The following is a 21,458-nucleotide window of genomic DNA, read 5'->3' on the forward strand; positions in this document are numbered from 1 at the left end:
TCTACAAAAAATGCCAACTTCTATTTATTCATCACCTCAATGCAATGAATTGAATACCTTGGAAACATAATATTGCAACAGAACTTTGACAGCAACCAGAATATATATATTCATCATTTCTTTTTCTTTTTTTAATGAGAACTACATGAATATTGACTCACCAATTTCAAATCTCACTCTATCAAAAATTTTCCTATACATATCTCTCTCATTGTTCAAAAAATGCACACAAACACTAGGACAAAAACAAACACAATATTCCTCTCTTTTTCTTTTCTCTTGTTTGAAAAAAAAAAAAATCTCTCTATGCAGTGTAGTTCTGATAATATATCAAAAACAAAATCACCATTCATCAAAAACTCTCCATGGTAACCTCTGCCACTAGCTCATCAATCAAAGAATTCCCTAATTGTCTACCAATGATCTGAATATCATCTCCCAACTTCAACCACCCATCATCTTTTCCTAGGATCTTCTCAGATTCCTTGCTTGCTTCCTTCTCCTGGCTTACCAGTAACATCCACAGTTCCTCCTCAATCAGGTCATGCCTTGGACTAAAACTAAACCTTCTTGCCACAGGTTTTGTCCATGTCAGCACATCCAAGGATAGCTTCAAAATCTCCATCAGCCCAGAATTAATGCGATCAAATAGAAGCCTCCTTTCTGATCTCTTCCAAGATATCTGCCCACCATACCTTTTCTCAAGGATCTCAAAGACAGAATAACTGATTGGGAATTTTTTAGAGTGCCATGTATCAAATACCGAATGCAAGTTTCTGTTGTGAAGTCCTGCCTCTGTTAACACATCAACCAGATAGGAGAAATCCAGATAGGAGAAATCCCTACTTTCATCAACGCTGATCAGGCCTTCATTTTCTTCAAAATCATTTACAGATCCTTCCCCCTTATCTTCATCACAAGACACCATCATGCTGGATTCTTCCGAGTATGCCTCAGATGTCTCTGACCTTAAGAGTTCAAGTTGCATATGCAAACCTGCCAAAAACAAGAATCTTTAAAAACACACACAGGAAAAGAGGGGGAAAAACCTAAAGGAAACAAATTTGAATATATACAGCAGCAGCAGCACTAGTTTGCTAACCACGTAAAGAAGCATTCACACTCTTAAAACAGTCAGAGATAGATGAAATCTCCTTTTTGTAAAATGGTTCCAGTACTGAATTTGGACTAGGTTGATAAGCCTCCTCAAAGCTCATCAGTGACTCTGGGTCCGAGCCAGAGTTTAGTGAAGAAACAGACTCTTCATCAGAGATTCCATTGGACAATTCCTGTGATGTTATGAAAGAACTTAAAGTAAGCGAGAAGCATAGAAACTTTCAAATAAGTATGAAAAAGAATCCAAAAAATGAGCAGTAAACTGTTAGAACACTTAGAAAATAGAGTATGAGAAATATTCTGCTTAAACTTTAGAAAAAAGGCATATTGAGATTTTTTTTTTTAAAAAAAAGGACTACTTTTTTAACTTTTTTTTTTAATCATTTTATAAGCAAGGTGACTAATTCGTTAATAGAGCATCAAAACGACAGACAAACAATCTTAGTTACATGGTGATGTGCTAACAGCTTCACCTAAAATGAAAAATAATAAATTTCACTTGGGGAATCTGTAAAGCCAGATGCATAAACAATTTTAATTCCCAAGAGCTAAACAAACTTCTCAAAAAGAAAAAATCTCACAGAAAAATGTCCCAATTCCAATAATATCTCTACTGTTTCTCTGCATCCAGATACTCCAAATCAGTATAATGCAGCACTTATCCAAGACTCAAGCCTTGTCCTAATAACAAGAATCCCATGCCATCCTAATAGACGCAAAACTGTCCATGGAAACCATTATTTGACTCTAAACGAAGCCCAAATGGATTTCCAAAAATATCTTTCAACCACACAATGAACGAAAAGGCTGTCCATTAATTCCTCATTTTAGTTTTGCATAAAAAATAAAGTAGGATATTTATGTGCACAACAATGTAAAAATGTGACTCCTTAAAAGAGAAACAGTCACCTCAAAACCCTTTTGTATTTCAATTCATTGCCACAAACGCTTGAGTATTTGCAAGACAATATGAAGCTAATAAATGAACCAAACTATGTTTATCCAATTAAACAAAACTCCTGATTCAGCTCACTCAAGCAATAGCACTCAAGATTACAACAAACAAAAGAAGTAAACATGACATGGATGAACACAGGAATTTTTACAAATTTCATGTTTAACAAGTCATTCTCCACATGCTTCTACTGTTTGCCAAAAGCAAAGAAAAGGAAGGTTGTTTCTATCTCTTCTTTTGCATGCAAGAACAATGAATGAATCCTGGATTCCATGTCCATCAATATGCTCTCATTTTTAACCCTGCAAAAGCTTTTCTAAATCCCTCTTAAAGCAACAGTAGAGCTTTGTTTTAGGATCTTTCTTCAAAACCAATGAATCCATTAATTCTTCATGTTTATAAACATCATGCTAGGTATCTACATCATTCTTATAAAATATATGGGGTACAATACGCATACATAGAACAGATACATTTTTGCAACAAGATAGCAAAGTTATTATAGCAAATTGTGTACATTTGCAGATTTTCTTATGAAAGTTACGAGGAGAAGGAGGAGGAGGGGTAGAGAGGGGTGGGGGATGGAGGATTTTGGGACAGGATCCTATAGGATCTCCCTCTGCCACATTAATCATCTTTCGTTCCATTTAGCTCAGTCCTGGTTTCACAGTTCAAGCCGGGACAAGCCCAGGCCAAGTTAGGAGCTACCATTATACAGGGTTCAAAAAGTAATAGAAATTTTGCTTGCAAAAATATGTAGGAGCTTCAAGGGACCCAAATTTCACTAGATATCTGCTAAAAAAAGGTATTAAGTGTATTTCACAAGCAAGATGCAACAAACCTGTTGAACTGAGCTATCTTGGATGTGGCAAGGAGAATCTGCCTCTCTTGTTGACAAGATGGATTTTCTTGATTCTAATTGATGCCCTGGCAGATCCTCTTCCCATCCTTCATACATGTGTCCCTCCTGCTTCATCCAAGTATCTTGCAAAGTCTGATTGTTTTTTCCAGAAGCCTTAGCAACTTCTGAAATTTGGCCACCTGAACCCTTCTCCTTGTGTTCATTTTCCAGTTCATTCTGATCCAGACAGTTATCACCTACTAGGCTATTGTTTTCTAACTCCAAATAAGGAATAGCATGAGACACTTTATAGCTGGATTCTGAGATTCTAAATTCTGAGGGATCATCTTTCTGATCAAAGTCTTGCTTTCTTGACTTGTTCTGTACCAAATTGAGAGACTCAAGGTCTCCTACATACCTGCTATTTTCAAGAGGTTCATGGCTTGTCCTGGTATTGTGACTCCCAACTTCATTAAAATATGCAAGAAGGGACCTGGATCTCAGTAACTCTCTGATAAACTCATTACTCCAACCATCCCAACAACTTATGCCTAAAGGAGTACCAAAGTTCACATCTCTACTGTAAGCACCAACTTGCTTGCTCAGACTGCACTTACCAGGCTTGTCAGGAATTGAAAGCATGGCACCCAAAGTTTTGCTCTTACTAGCCAGTTCAACTTGTTGAAACCTTTCAGTCGTCTTCCATCTTTCAGAGATTTGCTTCTTGGCTTCCCTGACCACATTTGATCCATCTGAATTGTAAAATTGTCTCTTACTATCAGACAAAATGGGAAACGAAAGTATTATTGACTCAGATTCTTTTGCATAGAGGTCACTACCACTAATTTCAGAACTTGATTCCTCTGACGGCATGCTACCTATACCATAGCCCACTTTTCTGGTTCTTTCCCTCAAAAATCTAGACCTTCGCATGACAGGTCCCATGCCATTGGCCAAGTTTTTACTCCTTTTCACTTGAGCATATAAATTCCCATTGCGAGAACTTAGAATATCATTTTGCTTTCCATTACCTGGATGAGATACATCATGAGATTGAGAAAATAAAGAAAAGGATCTAGCAGCACTATCTGCCCTTCCTAGGTTTGGTTTCGGGGCAACACTTGTGGAAGTTGGGAGAAATGATCTGTTAACTGGCTTGAATTTTGAACTTGAAAACTTGTTCATATCATCAATGAAAATTTCTCTGGAAGAACATATCCCAAGACTACTCTGAAATTTATTTAGTGAGTTAACATACCCTTGTTCGCTTTTCCTCCTAAATTTCCTGCCCATGCTAATGTCTCTGCAGTCTGAAGCACCTGGTGACTTTAAGACAGGCCCTGACTGCAAGCTCAAATGCACGTCTTTTGCCTGATTGACTTTCTTGGTCAACCGCAAATCTGGTTTCTGGTGGTAATTTAGAATATTATTTGTCTTTGAATCAATAGCTGTTGATCGATCATGAGATTCCTTTGGACTTAGAAGTTTCTTATCCTGTGAAACATGCTTCACTTCTGTGATTTTCATCTGGACCTCTGATGAACCCAAATGCACCTCCCTCTTTTGAACTGGCATGCTATGGTGCTTATTTTTCCTCAATGTTTCTAATAGTACATTGTTATTTTCATTCTGATCTTCAATATTCATATTAAATGAATGGCATTCTGAGCATTTCTTTCTGACACCAATAGAACCAACCCTGCGTAGATAATTCTCAGAGAGCACTCTTGGTTTCTTTTGAACAGGTTGCTGGGGTGGCATTTCATCCAGCCCCATTAATCTTGCCATGACACTAGGTACCGGCTGTTTAGATTCCCTTTTTGTTGACATTTCTTCGAATCACTCTAGATAATACAATGCTGCACCTGCATCAAATAAAAGAGATGCTATTTGAAGAAGGAAATAAAATTATTCTTATATCCCAACTCTTCAATATTTTTCCCCTTCCTCTTTATTGTTTACTATGCAAAATTAAGCAGCAAATATCTGCAAAACAAAATGATAGTAAGCTGCCTAGTCTACCTTCCTAACTGATAGTGCTACAACAATTAACTAATTTGGTCAACGATTCCCAGGAATGCAGCCTCCCTGCTTCCTGGAAATGATTCTACAATATTTCAATGAAAATGAAAGGGAACTATATACACAGAAAATAAATAAATAAATAGACAAAGATTTACAAAAAAATAAAAAGGAAAGAAATGGGCACAAAACCAAAGTCTAAATCTAAATAATTGGAAGGCCAGTAAGCAAAAATTTTTTATTTATGAAAGGGCCTCATACTTGAAACATGATAAGCCTAAACATAAAAAGAGAAGTAAAGAGCACAAAGAAATCTAAGCCTCAACAAATCTTCCCTTTTTCCCCAGTAAACCTAAACAAATAAGAAAAGAGGTTGGATTCTGCTTTTGAAAAAGCCTCAGATACTGGAAACATAGGAGCCTAGACAATATCTATCAAGTTTAAAGAGAATAAAGAAAAGTGAAAAATGAAACACTAAAAATAAAATAGATGGGAAATTGAAAAGGAAAAGAAAAAGAAACTGCAAGTGAATCCAACTGACAGGATTAAGTGATAAAACCTGAAGCCAAAAAGTAGAAACCCCATTAAATGCAAGAGAGTAAAAGTTGCAGGAATTCAAACATGCAGAAACAAAATCATTAAAATAGTTTCTTTTGGCAAGCAATAATTAGAACAACATGGAAACAAGTGTAAAGTGAGTATAGCTATCATCACTCTTGAATATTTTCAATTTCAAAATGGTGAAAATAAAAATAAAAATCCACCAATGAACTGCCATAATATCAACAACAAACAACCATAATAGCAATCTATGGTTTCATTTCATCAAAAAAGGAAATGATTTTGATGAAATCCCACTACAGAACATAAAACAATAACCCACTTTGATAAAAGCACACACCAAAATGAACAATAACCCATTCTAATTCACAATCGCAGCCAAAGCCGCCGCCACCCACAACCAAAAAAGAAACCCAGAATTAATCACACAGTAAAGTGAAAAGAAAAGGGAGGGAAAAATGACCTTCTTCAAGAGATGTTCGAATCAAGGCCAGAATCTTCGCTTCTACTGATTACCCAGAAGTCGATTTCTCCAAAGAATGCAAAAATATGAATCAAAATCAATTCATATCCTTCTAAATAAAATGTTTTCGTAAATAAAACAATCTTCAAATCACTCTCAAATCATGAAATCAAGAAAAGAAAAAGACAAGCCGACACATTGACAAACAATTCGCAGTCAACAGATATACAAAAAAAGTAAGGTCAAGCCCAATTGAATTTTGGCAAATTCGAACACAAAATAATAATAATAATAAAACCAAAATCGTCTAAAATATAAAACAGAATTTGGGTTTTTTATATATTTTTTTCTACATTACGTGTTCTTGATAAATTTAGGAAAAAAAAATAAAAAAGAAATAAAAAAGCATAATCATTAAATAAAGAAGGATTGAAGAAGAAAATAAATTATTTTAATTAATTAATTTATTTAAAATAAGGAACATGGAAAGGTGGGTTGGGTTTTGTCGTTTCGTTGATTTACGCGCGAAATAATGATGTCAGTGTTCGCGTGTTTGGCGCTAAGAAGATACCGTCTTAATAGTGGAATTTACTATTTCGGCTCATGTTTCTACTACTTCCAGATTTGTTTTTTAAATTTTTAGATAATTTTTATAATTTATATATATATAAATGTGAACAAGACGTACTATATAAATATACACATTTAGATAATTATTGACTGAATAATATATTTATCACACTTATATATACACTTAAAATTAATTAATTGATGTGAGATAAGTTTAAGATAAAAAATTACATATAATCATTATGATCACTTATTAATTCACCGTAACACAAGAATTAATTTTTCTTTTGATAGATAATTTTTATAGTTAATAATTAAATTTTATCTCATATTTTACTTTTCATCACTTAATTTTAATTTATTAGTAAAAAATTTATAAATTTTAATTTATTTTATAAAAATTTCTTTAATTTTTAATGGCTAGTTTTTTTTTTATTAAGTAATCCATCTAAACTATAATATGCGATCACAAATATGTAGTTTCGATATTTTTTAGTAATAATAAATTTTTTTAATAAAAAATAAAATATTATAATGATATTAATATTTTTATGCTAACTCTAAATAATGATTGAAATAATTAATTTTTTTAAGTATGAGAGAAAAATGAATAAAAATATAATTTTATTATTTTTTAACTTAAAAATTTGTTATAAAAAATAATTTTATTTTTTTAATCTGAAAATTTATGATAATAGGGTAGGGGGATTTTTAGAAAATAAAATTAAAATTTTATATAAAAATTTGCCAAACTTTTGCTCTGAATTTAGTGGAGATAGAGATTTTTTTTTTTTTTCTAGGTGTGGAGATATACTCGGCATCTTTTATTTATACGCGTCGTGTGGAAAATTACATTCACGTGATTTGCATGTGAATTAGGTGTTCTGATTAAGGTTCGATGTCAGTGGGCCAATCATTGGTCTCAGAGGATAAATTTAATTGGTCCCAGGCCGACCAACATGTCTTACAATGATTGGGGTCGATTCTGGTTCATTTTGAGTTGGATTTCAGATTTTACGGGATCAGAATTGGCCCTTAAATTAATATTTTATAAAGTAAACATTTTTATGATTTTTTAATATTTATAATTTTTTATTATTTAAGATAATTTTTTTAAATATTTAAAGTTTAATTTATTAATTTGATGTGTTGAAAAATAAAAATTTTAAAATTAATTAAAAATAGCAAATACAAATTCTTTCAGTGATAAAAATGTAATTAGAATAATCATATTTTTTATGAAAAATTTTTTAAACACTTATTTTATTTAGATTTTATTGAATTTTAATTAATATTTATAAATATAAAATCGTTTTAAAATCTTTTAATTATTTTCCATCAATTTATTCATGATTGATTTTGTATTATGATTTTTTTTTTTATATAATTAGTCATATTATATAACAACAATAATATTATATTTATTTTTGTGCTATTAGATAAATTTCAAATTTATTTATTATTTTAGAAATTAATTTTTTTTATTCCTTATATTATCATTAGGAAAAATATAAATTTTTTAAAATAAAAATAAAAATATTGAATTTCATAATAAAAATGAAAACAGATGAAACATCCTTTAAAATACCAGACCAAGTGGATTGAGAGAGCAATTTAAAAGTAGATGGCAAAATTATCTATAGTGTATGATATGTTGGGAACCAACTAAGGAAAGGGTATAGTGAAAGGAAACTGCCACCAAAAAACATTGAAAGCTATGAGTCTCTTTGGAATTGTGATTTAAGCCCCTGTTTATTTTATAAATTTTTTTTTTTATAAAATATATATGTATTTTTATTTTTAATATTTAAAATATTTTAAAAAATAAATTAATAAAAATATTTATGAAAAGATTAAGTCATTTAAAAAAAATAACTTTTTCTTTTTAAAAAAGAAAGTTATTTTTATTTTTTAGATTTTAATAATTTTATTAAAATGTAAAAATAAATATACATGTATAATATAAACTTATACTATTAATTTCATATTATAATCAAATAATGAAAAAAAATATTTTTTATAAAAATATTTTTTATATATAAATTATTTTCTGAGAAATAAGTGAAAATTAAGAGAAAAAATTATTTTAAAAAACCATTTTAGAAAAACATTTTAAATATTATTAAAAAAATTAAGAAAAATTATTTTACTCTTTTAATATTTTTATAATTAAAACTTATCAAATTTAATTTTAAATTATATTTTAAACTCTTTAAATAATATATTTTTTAAAATATATTTCCTACAAACATGAGATCACTTCTACACTGACTCTATCTCAGTAACATAAGGAATTAAAAAAAATAAAAGATAAGGGTGAGAAGGTAATTTTACTATTATTCAAATAGTAAAAGTGAACCCCTTTCTCTTTTAGAGCTAATTTGTGAAAAAGAAAATTATTATTTTCTTTATAAGTCTTTAGAAAGTAAAGGAAAAAAGTGATTTATTTATTTTTTATATTTTAATAAAAATATAAGGAGAAAAAATTATTATATTTTTTCTTGTCATGTCATATTAAATAAATAAAATTATATTAAAAAATAACTATTAAAGAGAAAAGAACATAAAGAAAAAATAAAAAATTAGCATAATTTTCTTCTCTTTACCATCTAATTTAAATGAAAACAAAATGACAAAAAATATTCTTTAAGCATTTTCCTCAATTTTTTTTTTGTTTCCAATAAACCTCTTTTATACTCTCCTTATTTTTTTTTTTCATTTTGCATTTATTTATTATATAATCTCATTCATTTTTATATTCGACGATGGTTTCTTACAAGTAAATTCACCCTTTGCTTATTATTTCCTACTGTCAATATTATTTTCTGAATTTCATAAATTCCTTAAATTAATTAATTATATATAGAATCTGTAATATCTGAATTTGTAATCTGATACATAAAGACGATTTTAAAGAATTTTTATGACGGCCATGGAAATTTCTTAAAAAAAATGAAACCAAAAGAAATCAAAACCTTGTACAGTAAATTAACAAAGTATAAAAATAAACTACCAGCAAGTAATTGAATTGCATGGATTTGATCACAGATGGACTGTACAAATTTAGGGTTTTAAATTTTAAAGTTGTTATTATTAGAGGATTTTACCTGAATAAAACTGCTGATTCAAGTCGTGAGATATCATATAATTAAATTTAAAAAAAAAAGTAAAAAAAGTAAATTTATTTAATTTTTCTCTTTAAATTTCTTCATTTTTCACCTTGGCTAGCATTTTGTTTTTCTACTTTTTGGACTTTCCATTTCTAATGAATCACAATCTATCACCTTCTCATCAATGTTAAGATTGGTGTTGCAGCCAGCATCATCACATGGAGATGTGATAATATTGTCAATTGGTTCTTTAGGATTTTTCGATGGAACCAGTTGGGACATTTTCTTTGCCTCTTTATCTTTACCCCACAACACTGCATATAAGCCGCACACTATTAATGTTCCTCCTAGTACGCTGCCATTCACAAAAACAATATCAAATTATTAAATCTTACAAAAAATTAATGGTTAAATTACATAGACAATACTTTAACTTAGGGGTATATAACAGTAATTTAATTAGATTTGATGACCTTACAGTAATCAACATAAAACCCCATTGTAATTTTAATAGCCAAGCCAATTTCTAAGTTATTTTTGTTGAGTGTATCAGAGAGTTCTAATGACTGAGTTTTAGTTAAATGGTACATGCTAAGTTTTTTCTTTTTTTTTTTAATCTTTTCATTAATAAAATTGATATGCTTATTTAAAAAAAAAAACTTAAAAGAAGATTAAAAGGGATTTTATGTTATTTAAATTAAAAAACAAGAGGGGTTTTTTTGTTACAATTTGATATTTATGTACCTTACTATTATATACTCCTAAGTTAAGGTACGATTTGTATAATTTACCCAAAAATTAGTTTAATTATGAGACCATAGTAAGAAATGTAAGCATTCATGGAAATTCGTTAATTTTTACAAAGAAAGGATGATATGTACCTTCCAAGATGTAGTTTCTCATTGAGTAGTATAGAGCCAACTAATGCAGTGCATATAAGCATCAGAGGGTTAAAAATTGAAACAAATAGAGGACCCCTCAAGCGCAGGCACCATATCTGTAGAGTTACCAGCACCCCAGCTACTATTATTCCCTGCATGCATTAATTATCAATAAAAATAAAAATTATTTCTATCTATAGACATGAATTGTGATAACCTGATTTATTTGTCAATCAGAAGTCATCTAATCTGATTGGTGTTCATTCACCTTTAAGATGTGGTGAGTAAAGAGATAAAAGAGCCGACTATATCAGAGTAATTATATTAGAATTGAGTTATATAACTTCTCATTTATTATAGCTTGGCCCCTTTATGGTAGATATTGGTGCACAAACTCCTTTCTTTTATATTTTTATAGAAAGAGAATTAGTATATGATTTATTTAAAGTTGTCAATGGTATGAGAATGATGCATAATTATTTTCATATCGGGAGAGGGGGAGTAGCGTTTAATCTACCTAATGGTCCGATAGATAAATGTTTGGATTTTTGCGTTATTTTTTAACAAGAGTTATCAAAAACTTATTATACGAAATCCTATTTTTTTAAGAACAAGTTGAAGGAGTAGTTTTTGTTGGTATAGAGGAAGCAACAAATAGGAGTTTATCCGGACCGATGCTACGAGTAGAAAATTTACTTTTATGGTAAAAATGGAAATAGCTACTTGCTGTTAGATAGCCAATCATTTGTTACTTAATTCATTTAGCCTCTACTAAATAAAAAAATCTGATTTATTTAATAATTATTATTATTAACTTACTGCATAAGCTGCTGTGAGTAGCATAATATTCCATCCAAGTTTCCATTGGCTCCAATCTTTCTCAACAGAAAGAGCGAAAACAACAGCTTGGATTGAAGCCATGAAGGACATCAACATTGTGCTTGAGTAAGGATATGGATATCTCTCACTCATTTTAGCCTAAGACACAGAAAGAAGATAAAACGTTAAAGAATATTATTTTAGAATGTTAATTAATTTGAAAATCTCCTTAAATCTTGTTAGTTGTAGAATCACCTGAATGATTAACCAGGAGGCATTAGAGAAGCAAGTGCCCATTGCTAATAAACAGCCCAAAGCAGGGTGACCATGAGATGAGTGATAATGCTTTAGAAGATCAATTTGTGTTCTCCAGATGTTGATTTCTGATCCCTTATAGAAAGTGAAAAGCATGGCTCCACCAATCCCCATTACTGTTCCTACCAACTTTGCCTTTCCTGCTGGAGTTTTTAGTCCTACCTTTTCTAACCTGTAATTAAGTTGCGATTTGTAGCAAGTTAAAAGTAGTTTTTGGATCCACTTTATTAGCAAGTTATATCAATAAATTTTATATATTTAGCAATAAAAATCATTACTTTTAAATCTAACATTATAAATTATAGAAATGATTAATTTGTACCCAAAAGAGATTGCTAAGATGAAGGTCACGGCTGGTACAAGATTATTCATGGCAGAAGCAAATGTTGCAGAAGTTAAGGCTATACTTTCCAAGTGCAAATTTTGAGATAATGATCCCCTGCACATAATTCCAATTAATCAATATATAAATAATAGCAAATAATATATATATAAAAGGAAATAAATTCTAAATAATGGAAAAATATTTTTAATTAATTAATTAGATTATAATGTAACTTACCCAAATAATCCAGAGAGAAATGCCTGAAAGAGTACTGTCCAAGTAAGTTTAGGCCTTCTGCTTCTATGATATGAAATTGAGAACTATAACATTATTTCTATGTATGAAATGAAGTTCTAATTGAAGAATTTAATCTATTCAAAATAAATAAATAAATATTAGAGGATTTGAGAAAAAAAAAAGAAATTAAAAGCTAAATGAACCCTAATATTTTTAGTAGTATAATCACTACGAAACAATTAGAGGTGATATTTTTTATATAAATTTTAATTGAATTTAAATTCGTCTCATTTATATTTATAACTCATTCAAATTTGATCCAATCATAAATTAATTTAAAAATTAAATAAATAAAATTTCCTTCTAAATTATCTCTAAAAATTAACATTTTAATTTAAAAATAATATACAACTAGTCATCTACCCATGCGTTGCATGGTATAATAATTTAAGTTATTTATTTAAATTAATTTAAGTAAGCTTTGATCTTTTAAATTATTTATTTTTTGATATTGACAAAAAATTTAATTATTAAATTAATTTGTATACTAATATATATATTGATATAGTAAAGGTGGGAGAAATTCTATAAACAAATATTTTTAAAATATAGAACTGTAGTTCTTTGGCTTAAAAGATTATTAGTAACCTGGTATTATGAAATAATGTAAAAGCATTAAATAATAAAATATGATTAAAGATTGAGTATCTCTAAAATAAAAAATATAATTTATTAATATATCTACTAAATTATTTTTAATAATTATATGAAAATAAAATTTAAAATGTCACATGAATTTAATATTTTGAAAAGGCTCTTAATATAGCAAATTTTCAATTCTTAATTATAGTAATAAACCTGATTAAGGTTATATCCACAATTAAAATTTCAAATTCAGTTAAAAAAATTATTAGGTTAAGTATTATTTAATATTAATAAATAATATTATAATAAAAAATAAATTAAAATGAAATTTGAAATTGATTAAAATAAAATTATTAAATCAAACTGAAATTATATTTATATTAAATATATCCCTTCGTTTTATGTCCCTTTCATTTTATCATATTTTTAAAATTTAAATAATTATATATTTTAAGTTAAAATTATTAAATTAATTATTATCTAATAAATACTAAAAATTAAATCTATAAAAAAAGATAAATGAAAATGAGTTTTAAAAAAATTATTAATTTTTAATTATGTCATATATCAATTATCAAGTATTAAATTTTGGTTAACATTTTTTGAGTTTTTAACTTATATATATATATATTGAAATTATATTTATATTAAATATATTATATATTTTAAGACAAAATTTTTAAGTTAAGCATTATCTAATACATCAATAATTAAATTTTAAAAAAATTAAAATGAAATTTTAAATTTTATAAATTCTAAATATTTTATATTTATTAAATAAAATTATTATTTTTAATTACGCTTTGTCAGTCAATTATGAATATAGAGGTTCAACGGGCTAAACTCCTCCTTCCATCCGCACCCCCCTCTCCTTTCTTTCTTTCTTTTTGAACTGTCCTCCTCCTTTCATAATTATTAGTACAAAAGTCATAGCGTTGCTGGATGATTTAATTATTGCCAATTTGTTTCTTTGTTTGGTTATATATATATATTATTAATTTCTTTTTTCTATTTGATGTATCCTAATGGAAATTATTCTCTCTTTCTTCCCCAGAGAAGCACAAAGGGGTAAAAGAATTAGCAACTTTTGTACTTTACCCGTCTCCACCATGATCTTCATGGCCATTAATAGTGGGCAAATATGCACCACCATAACATGACAACGACCACCATCTTACCTACATTATTATTATTATTAGAAATCATACAATTTAAAAGTTTAAACTTGCAAAAGATAACTCTAAAAATAATTTTATATTTCTCTATCCCTCACACACGAAAATTTATTAGACTTGAAGCGTAAACAAGTACGGACCTACTTTACTTTATGTTGAAATATTTAACTAATAAATGGGAGTGATTAGGATTTAATCTGAGAGACTCTAATATCATGTTAAGAAACCACTCAATCTAAAAATTTAAACTTATAAATAAGAGTTACAAAAATAATTCTATATCTCTCTATTATGAACACTTATGATTTGATTTTTTTTTTTTAAATCTTTCGCTAAGGGACTTTTCCTTTTGTAATGGAGTTTGCTTAGAGTTCTGGCCCACTTTGCCTTATTGTTTTTTAATTTACTGGGCTTTCTGCCTTGTTTTTTCTTTTATATTTTTCTATCAAATACATATATTTTTTTTTTACTCATGGAAAAAAAACCACTATTAAAATGTCCATCAATTATCAATTTTTAGTAGGCAAATGATTTGGTCGGACTATTGAAGGATGAACAAATAAATATGTAATCACATTAACAACTGCTCTTCACATTGAATTAAACACACACAAAAATAAAGGAGAAAATTAAGTGGTAAGTTTAGTTACCTCTCGAAGAAGAGAGAAAGAGGAATCATAAAAGCAGTGGCAAAGATGAATCTGTAGGCAACAATGATTCTTAAGCTCATTCCATAACTTGCTGCCACTTTATATAGCAAATTAACACCAGCAAACCCCACCTGAACCACCACCATCACCAGCACTGGCTTCAACCTGTTCACCAACTTAAAAATTTCTTCCACCTTCTTCATCAAAATCCTTCCAAACAAATTCTCTTGATCAATTCTTTATCGTATGTTAGATTATGAACAGAAATAAATGCAAGAAGATGAGGAAAAGAACTATGGCCTTTTCGCTCGCTAGCTATCATGAATCGACTTTCTGTTTGCTTTGACGAAATACAAAGCCATAATACTCTCTATTTATAAGTGGGAAAGACTGTTACTTGGGACTCATTCGAGGGCCGTGGTGCAATGCGAAATCACTTTCGTGCATTTGGGACTTAGCTGGTGCCTATTTCTTTTTATTTCCACTATTAGAAATTCAAGCCCAACCTTAAAATCCAGATGTTGAGATTAGAGGGACTAATAAATTAGAGATCTCAAGATCTATAAGCATGTGATGTGACATAAAAGGCGAAGAAAATTTTTTGTTATTAACCCACCTTCACATAAGCCTTCGAGTAACACTCAAAATAAGGGATTAAACTCTGATATCATATTAAAAATTCAAGTCTAACCTTAAAACTCTAGTATTAATGTTAGATGGGTTAATTGATTAAAGGTCTCAAGATCTATAAATAAGCGATGTGGGATAAGACCATGAAGAATTTTTTTTTTTAACATCCGCTAGTGGCATCATTATTAGCATTTAAAAAAAAATAATTTTTTATAAAATAAAATTTAAATGATTATAGCTCTTATATATTCTAATAAGAAACATCACGTTCACATCCACACATATAAAAAAATCCCTATTGAGATGCCCACTTAGTATGGATTGACCCTCCAAAATTTTATAGCATTTCCCTTTTTTTTCCTTTTGAAAAAAGCTTTTTAAAAAAAAATTGTTAATGATTAAACTAGCTATTGTATATTCCACTCATATATATATAAAAAAAAAAAAAATTCCCTATTGGGATGCCCACTTAATATTGGATTGATCCTCTAAGATTTTATTTTATTTTATTAAAATTTGGAATAGTAAAGAAAATAACAAGAGGGTAATTAACTCGTTCAGTTATTAGATGTCTATATTTACCGACATAAAGTTTCAAAAATTACGTTTCATTCATTTATATTTATGTTTGTAATTACTCTTTTTTACAGGTATCAATCAATTAATTGATTTTTGCTAATGAATTACATAATTTTTTTTTCTTATAATCATGGTGGGAATGATGTAATTGAGTCTGGATTGGACTAACTGGATAGAAAAAATTAAATATTTTCACCCATTGACAGTCATATTTAAATATTATAATTTTGGACCATATATCCTAACATATAAAATTGAGAGTAATTGTATCTAAATCTTATAACTTTATGATCCATTTTATTAACTTAATTAAAAATTGTTTTTTTTTTCTTATTTGTGCTATCAATCACTACCTGAGGAGAAGAAAATTCAAAATCTTTTAAATTGATTTTGAGGTTTTTGCTATAATTGCTTTCAATTTTAAAAGTTGGGATATATGATTAAAATTGAAAAAGGTGAGATTGACTCGTATGAATGTTTCTCATCATTGTTTTGAGATCAAAGAAGAAGTATTTATAGTTACTCCATAAGAGAAAGAAAAATGTGATAATAAGTATACCCTCATATGACTTACTAAGGATGAATGGCCTCATATGCCTTGCTAAGAATAAATGAATTAAGCCTCATATGCCTTGCTAAGAATGAACAAATTAAGGCAATAGAAGAAGAGGTGGATTTTATGAAATCAAACCAAGTATGTGAATTGGTTGATTTACCAAAAAGAGAGCAAATGGGAAAAGTCCCCTATGCTAATACAAATATATTTGCTATGTTGTTGGATTGGTTAGTAGATACCAATTTGATTAAGGATATCAACATTAGAAAATAGTTAAGAGGATACTAAGGTATCTAAAAGCATATTGATAATTGTTAGAGACATAGTTGTAAGAAAAAAGATGAACATAAAGTACACATCTATGTATGATACAGTAACCTATTGTAAAAAAATGTTTACAATAGACATGTTTAATCTTTGGGTTTGCTTAGATATTGTTAATGTACGTATATTATTTTTTTTTCCAAACATGTTCATATGCCTAACTTATTTTGTTGATTCATATACATATATGAGTATATATGTTTGGAACATACATTAGAATTTAAGAAGTATGTCGGACAAATAAAAAGATTAGCCTTCTCACACAGGCAATCACCTCTATACCTTTAATGGTGGACGGGGATGAGACAGTTATAAACTTATTATTATTTACGTGATAATAATATAAAGAACTCAAAGCTTATAACTTGAAATGTCACCGTGGAAAAGAGACGAGGAACAAGGGTCATTCTAAACTAAGTAATAAATTTTGACCATATGTGATTTGAGTCACATTATCTGTCTTGAACTCCACATGTGAGTTCTAATGTGAAAGAGTATACAAGTGAACTCAAAGTTAGACATTGGGGTATTTAAACTATCATTTATATGGTATTTAATAAAGACATACCTCCATAGGAAAGGAGCAAATACAATAGCATGCGATTCACACCACATGTGCGATTTGTGTCCATCAGGGGGAATATAAGTGTGATCTCTACTTGGCATTGTGTGAGACCCTAAAGATTATAAGTAAACTTTACTTAGCATTCTCATGACTCGAATCAGTTATTCGAGACTTAGTTTAATGTTTACTATCTTAGGGAATTGCCGAAGGACTATGAATGACTCAATCTAGAGGGGCATTCCCATAAAAGTAAGTTAAATTAAGGTTGAGAGTATTGTCAAAAGAGAAAGATCATTAGAATTGTCATATTAGTTTTTGTTCATGGGCTAGCCAACTATGTTTATCTTTGAGATAAAGACATAATTACAAACTCAGGATATGTGAATGAGATCGAAAGAGATTTAGATGTGATAAATGATCTAGAATACTATATACTACATTTACTCTAAGCTCCATTAATTGAGGTGTTATATTATTCTAATAGGTATATAGTAACTAAACTCTCGAAGTATGCATTGGTCACACAGTTTATTTGTGAAGTATGAAATTGCAAAATTTGAAATGAGAGTTGATCCATCATGTGTGAGTGGGAGATGTTGGAAATATGGTTTAAGTCACCCATGTGAGTCAACCCAGATTCATTAGACTTAAAATTAGTACCAAGAACAACAGCATGAAAAGTCATGTATATTGCCAAAAGGTGGAAAAAATTCAAAAGTCATTTACATGGCTAAAAGATGTAACTATATAAAGAGATGTAACTCTTTTTAATTGTTATCTACATAAATTGATGCAACTATTGGCTAAAAGGTGCCATGACTTATTAATAGCCAAATTTTATCTTCATTAGAGAGATAGAAAATCACATACAGAGTGTGAAGTGTGTGCAAGTTGTCGACACCATATTTTGGCCGATCCCCAAAATCAATAAAACTTTGAAACCGATCCCCGGTACTAAGTCTCCTTCGGACAGCTAATCACATTTCCGATCCCTCTTTGATAGGCTGTCACAATTCCGATCTCTCCCCGCAAAGAATTAAATCAAGTTGTTACGTTCGCATCACCAAAGCTTTACCAATTGTCGCTCACCGATCTCTCAAACCCATTGTCGAAACTCAGGACCCGTCAAGTATATTCCGTATAAATGAACTGGCTCTAGATCTTTTATTACCGCTTTATTGCCGATCTCCTTCGAAAGTTTAAGAGTTAAGGTTTTGGTCTGTTTAATAAGGATTCCAATTTTAAGTGTTAGTTAAATTTTCAATTTTAATCAAGTCCCATTCAGCGCTTTCTTCCCACCGATCTCATGATTATTATGCTTTACGATATCTTATACTAAGATTAATAATTGCAATTAGATCTTGTTTAGCTATCATCATACAATCAAATAATTATGAAATTCAGAGATTTTCCAATCACATCCATTCATTCAACAAACTAGAGCCCATTTCATTTCATTTTTTTACAGCTATTCGGAGGGTCACCCCACTGATTTACATTTTGTTCACTCTCTCCCACCTCGGCTTCCTCCTCACCGTCCTCATCGCCGCCTCAGGAGCCAGGTCGGCCATCCGAGAGAAGTCCTCCCCCGGGTAACGCTTCTGGAGTTCGGCCAAGAGGTCCTTGTGAGCATTCACGTAGGCCCCGGCAATTCCCGTCACCATCTCTTCATCTTTCTCCTTAAGCTCCCCGTCTTTCTCTTTAAGCTCTTCGATGAGTTGGGCGACCTGAGCAGCTTCGTTGGCCTGTAGCGCCTGGACTTCTCCGAGAGCCCGATTCCTTTCAGCCAGAACAAGATTCAGTTCGGCCACCCTGTCCTCATAAAACTTCGCTCGCCCCTCAACTTGAGATATATAATCTTGAACGGATGAGAGTTGAGATCGGAGGGAAGCCACTTCCTGATTTTTCTTCCCGATCTCCTTGCCCAGACATTGAACCTTCTCCCAAACCATGGTCTGATTCACCAGGCACTCCACGTTCAGGCTCATGGAATGAGTCAAGATATCATCAAGGCTGTTCGAGGATAGCCTGTCCCGATCCTCCCGAAGAAAGATGGAAGACCCCAAGACTTGGGCAAAACCGGGGTTCTCCCGAACAGTCCGGTTATTCTTCAGGGACTCGATTAGCTTTTGAGCGCCACGAGAAGAGGTCCTCCCAGAAGATTGAGAAGGACCCCTCTCTGTGCTTAGAACAACTGGAAGAGCCGGAGGTTGCTCTTCCAATCTAAAAGGAGATCGGACAGCTTCAGCGGTCGGCAGATCCGAAGGTGGAGGCGGGTCCCCTTGTACTCCCCCAGATTCATGACCAGGTGTTCGAAGCATTTCCGAACGCTTCATCTCCTTTATTTTCCGGGAGATCTCTTTGTCCTTCTTCCGCTTCCTAGAACCCTCACCACCCGCCATACCTGCACAAAGAAAAGGTCAGTGAGATCGCTAAGGTCCTGAGAGCTGAGATATAGAAAATACCAATGCCGAGGTCAGAGAGCGGAAGTTCGCGGTCTTGGCCGGTGAGCAGTTGAATGGTCCAATGGTGCAACTCGGCAGTCACCGCATCCAAACAAGAATACTTTTGAGTGGCGGCCAGACTCTTCAGATCCATCACTATTAAGCTTTCCTCCTGGTTCAGGGTAATATGCTTCGGAAGCAAAGGCCCCCGTACCACCAGCCACGGGAAGTCCTCAAAGCAATTCGGATATTTGCTCCTCGAATGAAGAAACGGTTCTTCCAATTCTTAAGGGATGAGGGCGATCGAAAAAGAGCCCGCAATGAGGCTTCGCTGAAAGAACCAAAGGTTCGCCATCCTTTCGCGAGTTAGTGCAGGCAAAGCGAAAACCTTAGCCGTAGGTCCGATTCCCTTAGCTCGGCATAGACCTCTAAGGCTACCAAGATCCGCCACGAGTTAGGGTGAATTTGAGCAATGCACGCTCGGTGAAGTTTTAGGACCTCCTTATAGAAGTCATCTAGAGGGAATCGAAGACCGGCCTTTAACTGTTCCTCGTACACCATAACCATGTCATTCCCTTCAAAGGAGTGATCGACACGAAGATCGCCATGGCACTTGATTAGCTCGCATTTAATCAGCCGAATGTTGTATTCTTGGCTAAATGATTTCAGATCGGATTCTCGATGAATCGACGGTAGCTCATCTATAGGGAGAGTCTCCCTCCCTTAAAGATGTGCACTCCTTGATGGTATGACCCGCCCCCGACCTGGAACGGAAGCCCTGGGAGGTTCAGGTTGCGTGCTTAGCCCGACTACCTCTTCGTCATCGGACGACCATGAGAACTGAATGGAAGGAGGGCTCGCCTCTCTCTGACCTTCGGCACCGCTCATTTTCAAAAGGAATAATGAACTTAAACTAAAAAGAAGATCAAAGCCCTTACCGGAGTCTGATCGGCGTCGAAAGAACTTGAGAAAACGAGAGAACTTCGAAGTTGTGAGCAGGGGATTGAAAATGGAATGAGAGAACAACTGGCTAACCCTCCCACCCCTATTTATACTAGTCCGAGCATTTAATGCTCGCGAGGTTCTAGGCAGCGCATCGATTGGTGGGACTCGACAATGTTCTGACACTTCTCTCAAATATCCGAATGTTCTGAGATCGGTTAATTGGAGATCGGCATAATAAGTTAAATATTTTGAATAAAGGATCAGTTAAGTGTCATTCAGGTAAAGAACCAGATTGGATAATCACATTAGAGATCGGAAAATAATCAATGCAAAAATAATAAGATGATAACCGACAAAATAAAGTCTTTATTTTCAAAAGATCGGATTACATCATTTGGGTGATCTCTAGGGATCGGATTACACTAAAATTGGATCACATCATTTCTGTGATCTCTAGAGATCGGATTACATTGAAAACAAAATACATCATTTGGGCGATCTCTAGGGATCGGAATGTCACATTGTGACGGATCCAAAGGGGTGTCACCGACCAGAACCGAGGCGCTGTCGGAACACCCAATGTGGAGGAAAGCCGCTGTCGGAACACTCAATGTGATGAGAAGCCGAATGAACTCAGTTGAGCGACTCGAGATCGGTACAACCGAGGTCCGCAATACAGATCGGTCAAATCCAGTTCTCTCACCATCGTCAGTTAAGGTCATTCGATCAC

At 31.7% G+C, this 21,458-nt stretch overlaps 2 protein-coding genes across 2 annotated transcripts; both read right to left on the reverse strand.

The window, feature by feature from the left end:
• Positions 1–287: 287 nt before the first annotated feature.
• On the reverse strand, positions 288–6,307 carry LOC110650110 (uncharacterized). The gene is made up of 4 exons (XM_021804924.2): positions 5,959–6,307; positions 2,913–4,777; positions 1,103–1,289; positions 288–996 (listed from the first exon to the last, which is right to left on the reverse strand). The coding sequence occupies exons 2-4, from the start codon at positions 4,740–4,742 to the stop codon at positions 353–355; spliced, it is 2,661 nt and encodes an 886-aa protein (XP_021660616.2). The 5' UTR covers positions 4,743–4,777; positions 5,959–6,307; the 3' UTR covers positions 288–352.
• On the reverse strand, positions 5,249–14,888 carry LOC110664987 (WAT1-related protein At1g25270-like). The gene is made up of 9 exons (XM_058134651.1): positions 14,686–14,888; positions 12,216–12,278; positions 11,976–12,092; positions 11,594–11,825; positions 11,339–11,497; positions 10,520–10,671; positions 9,813–9,993; positions 5,476–5,493; positions 5,249–5,365 (listed from the first exon to the last, which is right to left on the reverse strand). The coding sequence occupies exons 1-9, from the start codon at positions 14,886–14,888 to the stop codon at positions 5,249–5,251; spliced, it is 1,242 nt and encodes a 413-aa protein (XP_057990634.1).
• Positions 14,889–21,458: the final 6,570 nt, after the last annotated feature.

This window comes from Hevea brasiliensis, chromosome 14 (assembly GCF_030052815.1).
Source record: "Hevea brasiliensis isolate MT/VB/25A 57/8 chromosome 14, ASM3005281v1, whole genome shotgun sequence".
Classification (NCBI taxonomy): domain Eukaryota; kingdom Viridiplantae; phylum Streptophyta; class Magnoliopsida; order Malpighiales; family Euphorbiaceae; genus Hevea; species Hevea brasiliensis.

Coding starts and splice junctions, on each gene's coding strand:
- LOC110650110 (XM_021804924.2), bottom strand. CDS start 4,742: ATGTCAACAAAAAGGGAATCTAAACAGCCGGTACCTAGTGTCATGGCA. Junction 1,290..2,912: donor AAGATAGCTCAGTTCAACAG/GTTTGTTGCATC, acceptor ATAACATCACAG/GAATTGTCCAATGGAATCTC. Junction 997..1,102: donor TGTGAATGCTTCTTTACGTG/GTTAGCAAACTA, acceptor TGTTTTTGGCAG/GTTTGCATATGCAACTTGAA.
- LOC110664987 (XM_058134651.1), bottom strand. CDS start 14,888: ATGAAGAAGGTGGAAGAAATTTTTAAGTTGGTGAACAGGTTGAAGCCA. Junction 11,498..11,593: donor CCTCCTGGTTAATCATTCAG/GTGATTCTACAA, acceptor TCTGTGTCTTAG/GCTAAAATGAGTGAGAGATA. Junction 10,672..11,338: donor TACTCACAGCAGCTTATGCA/GTAAGTTAATAA, acceptor TAATGCATGCAG/GGAATAATAGTAGCTGGGGT.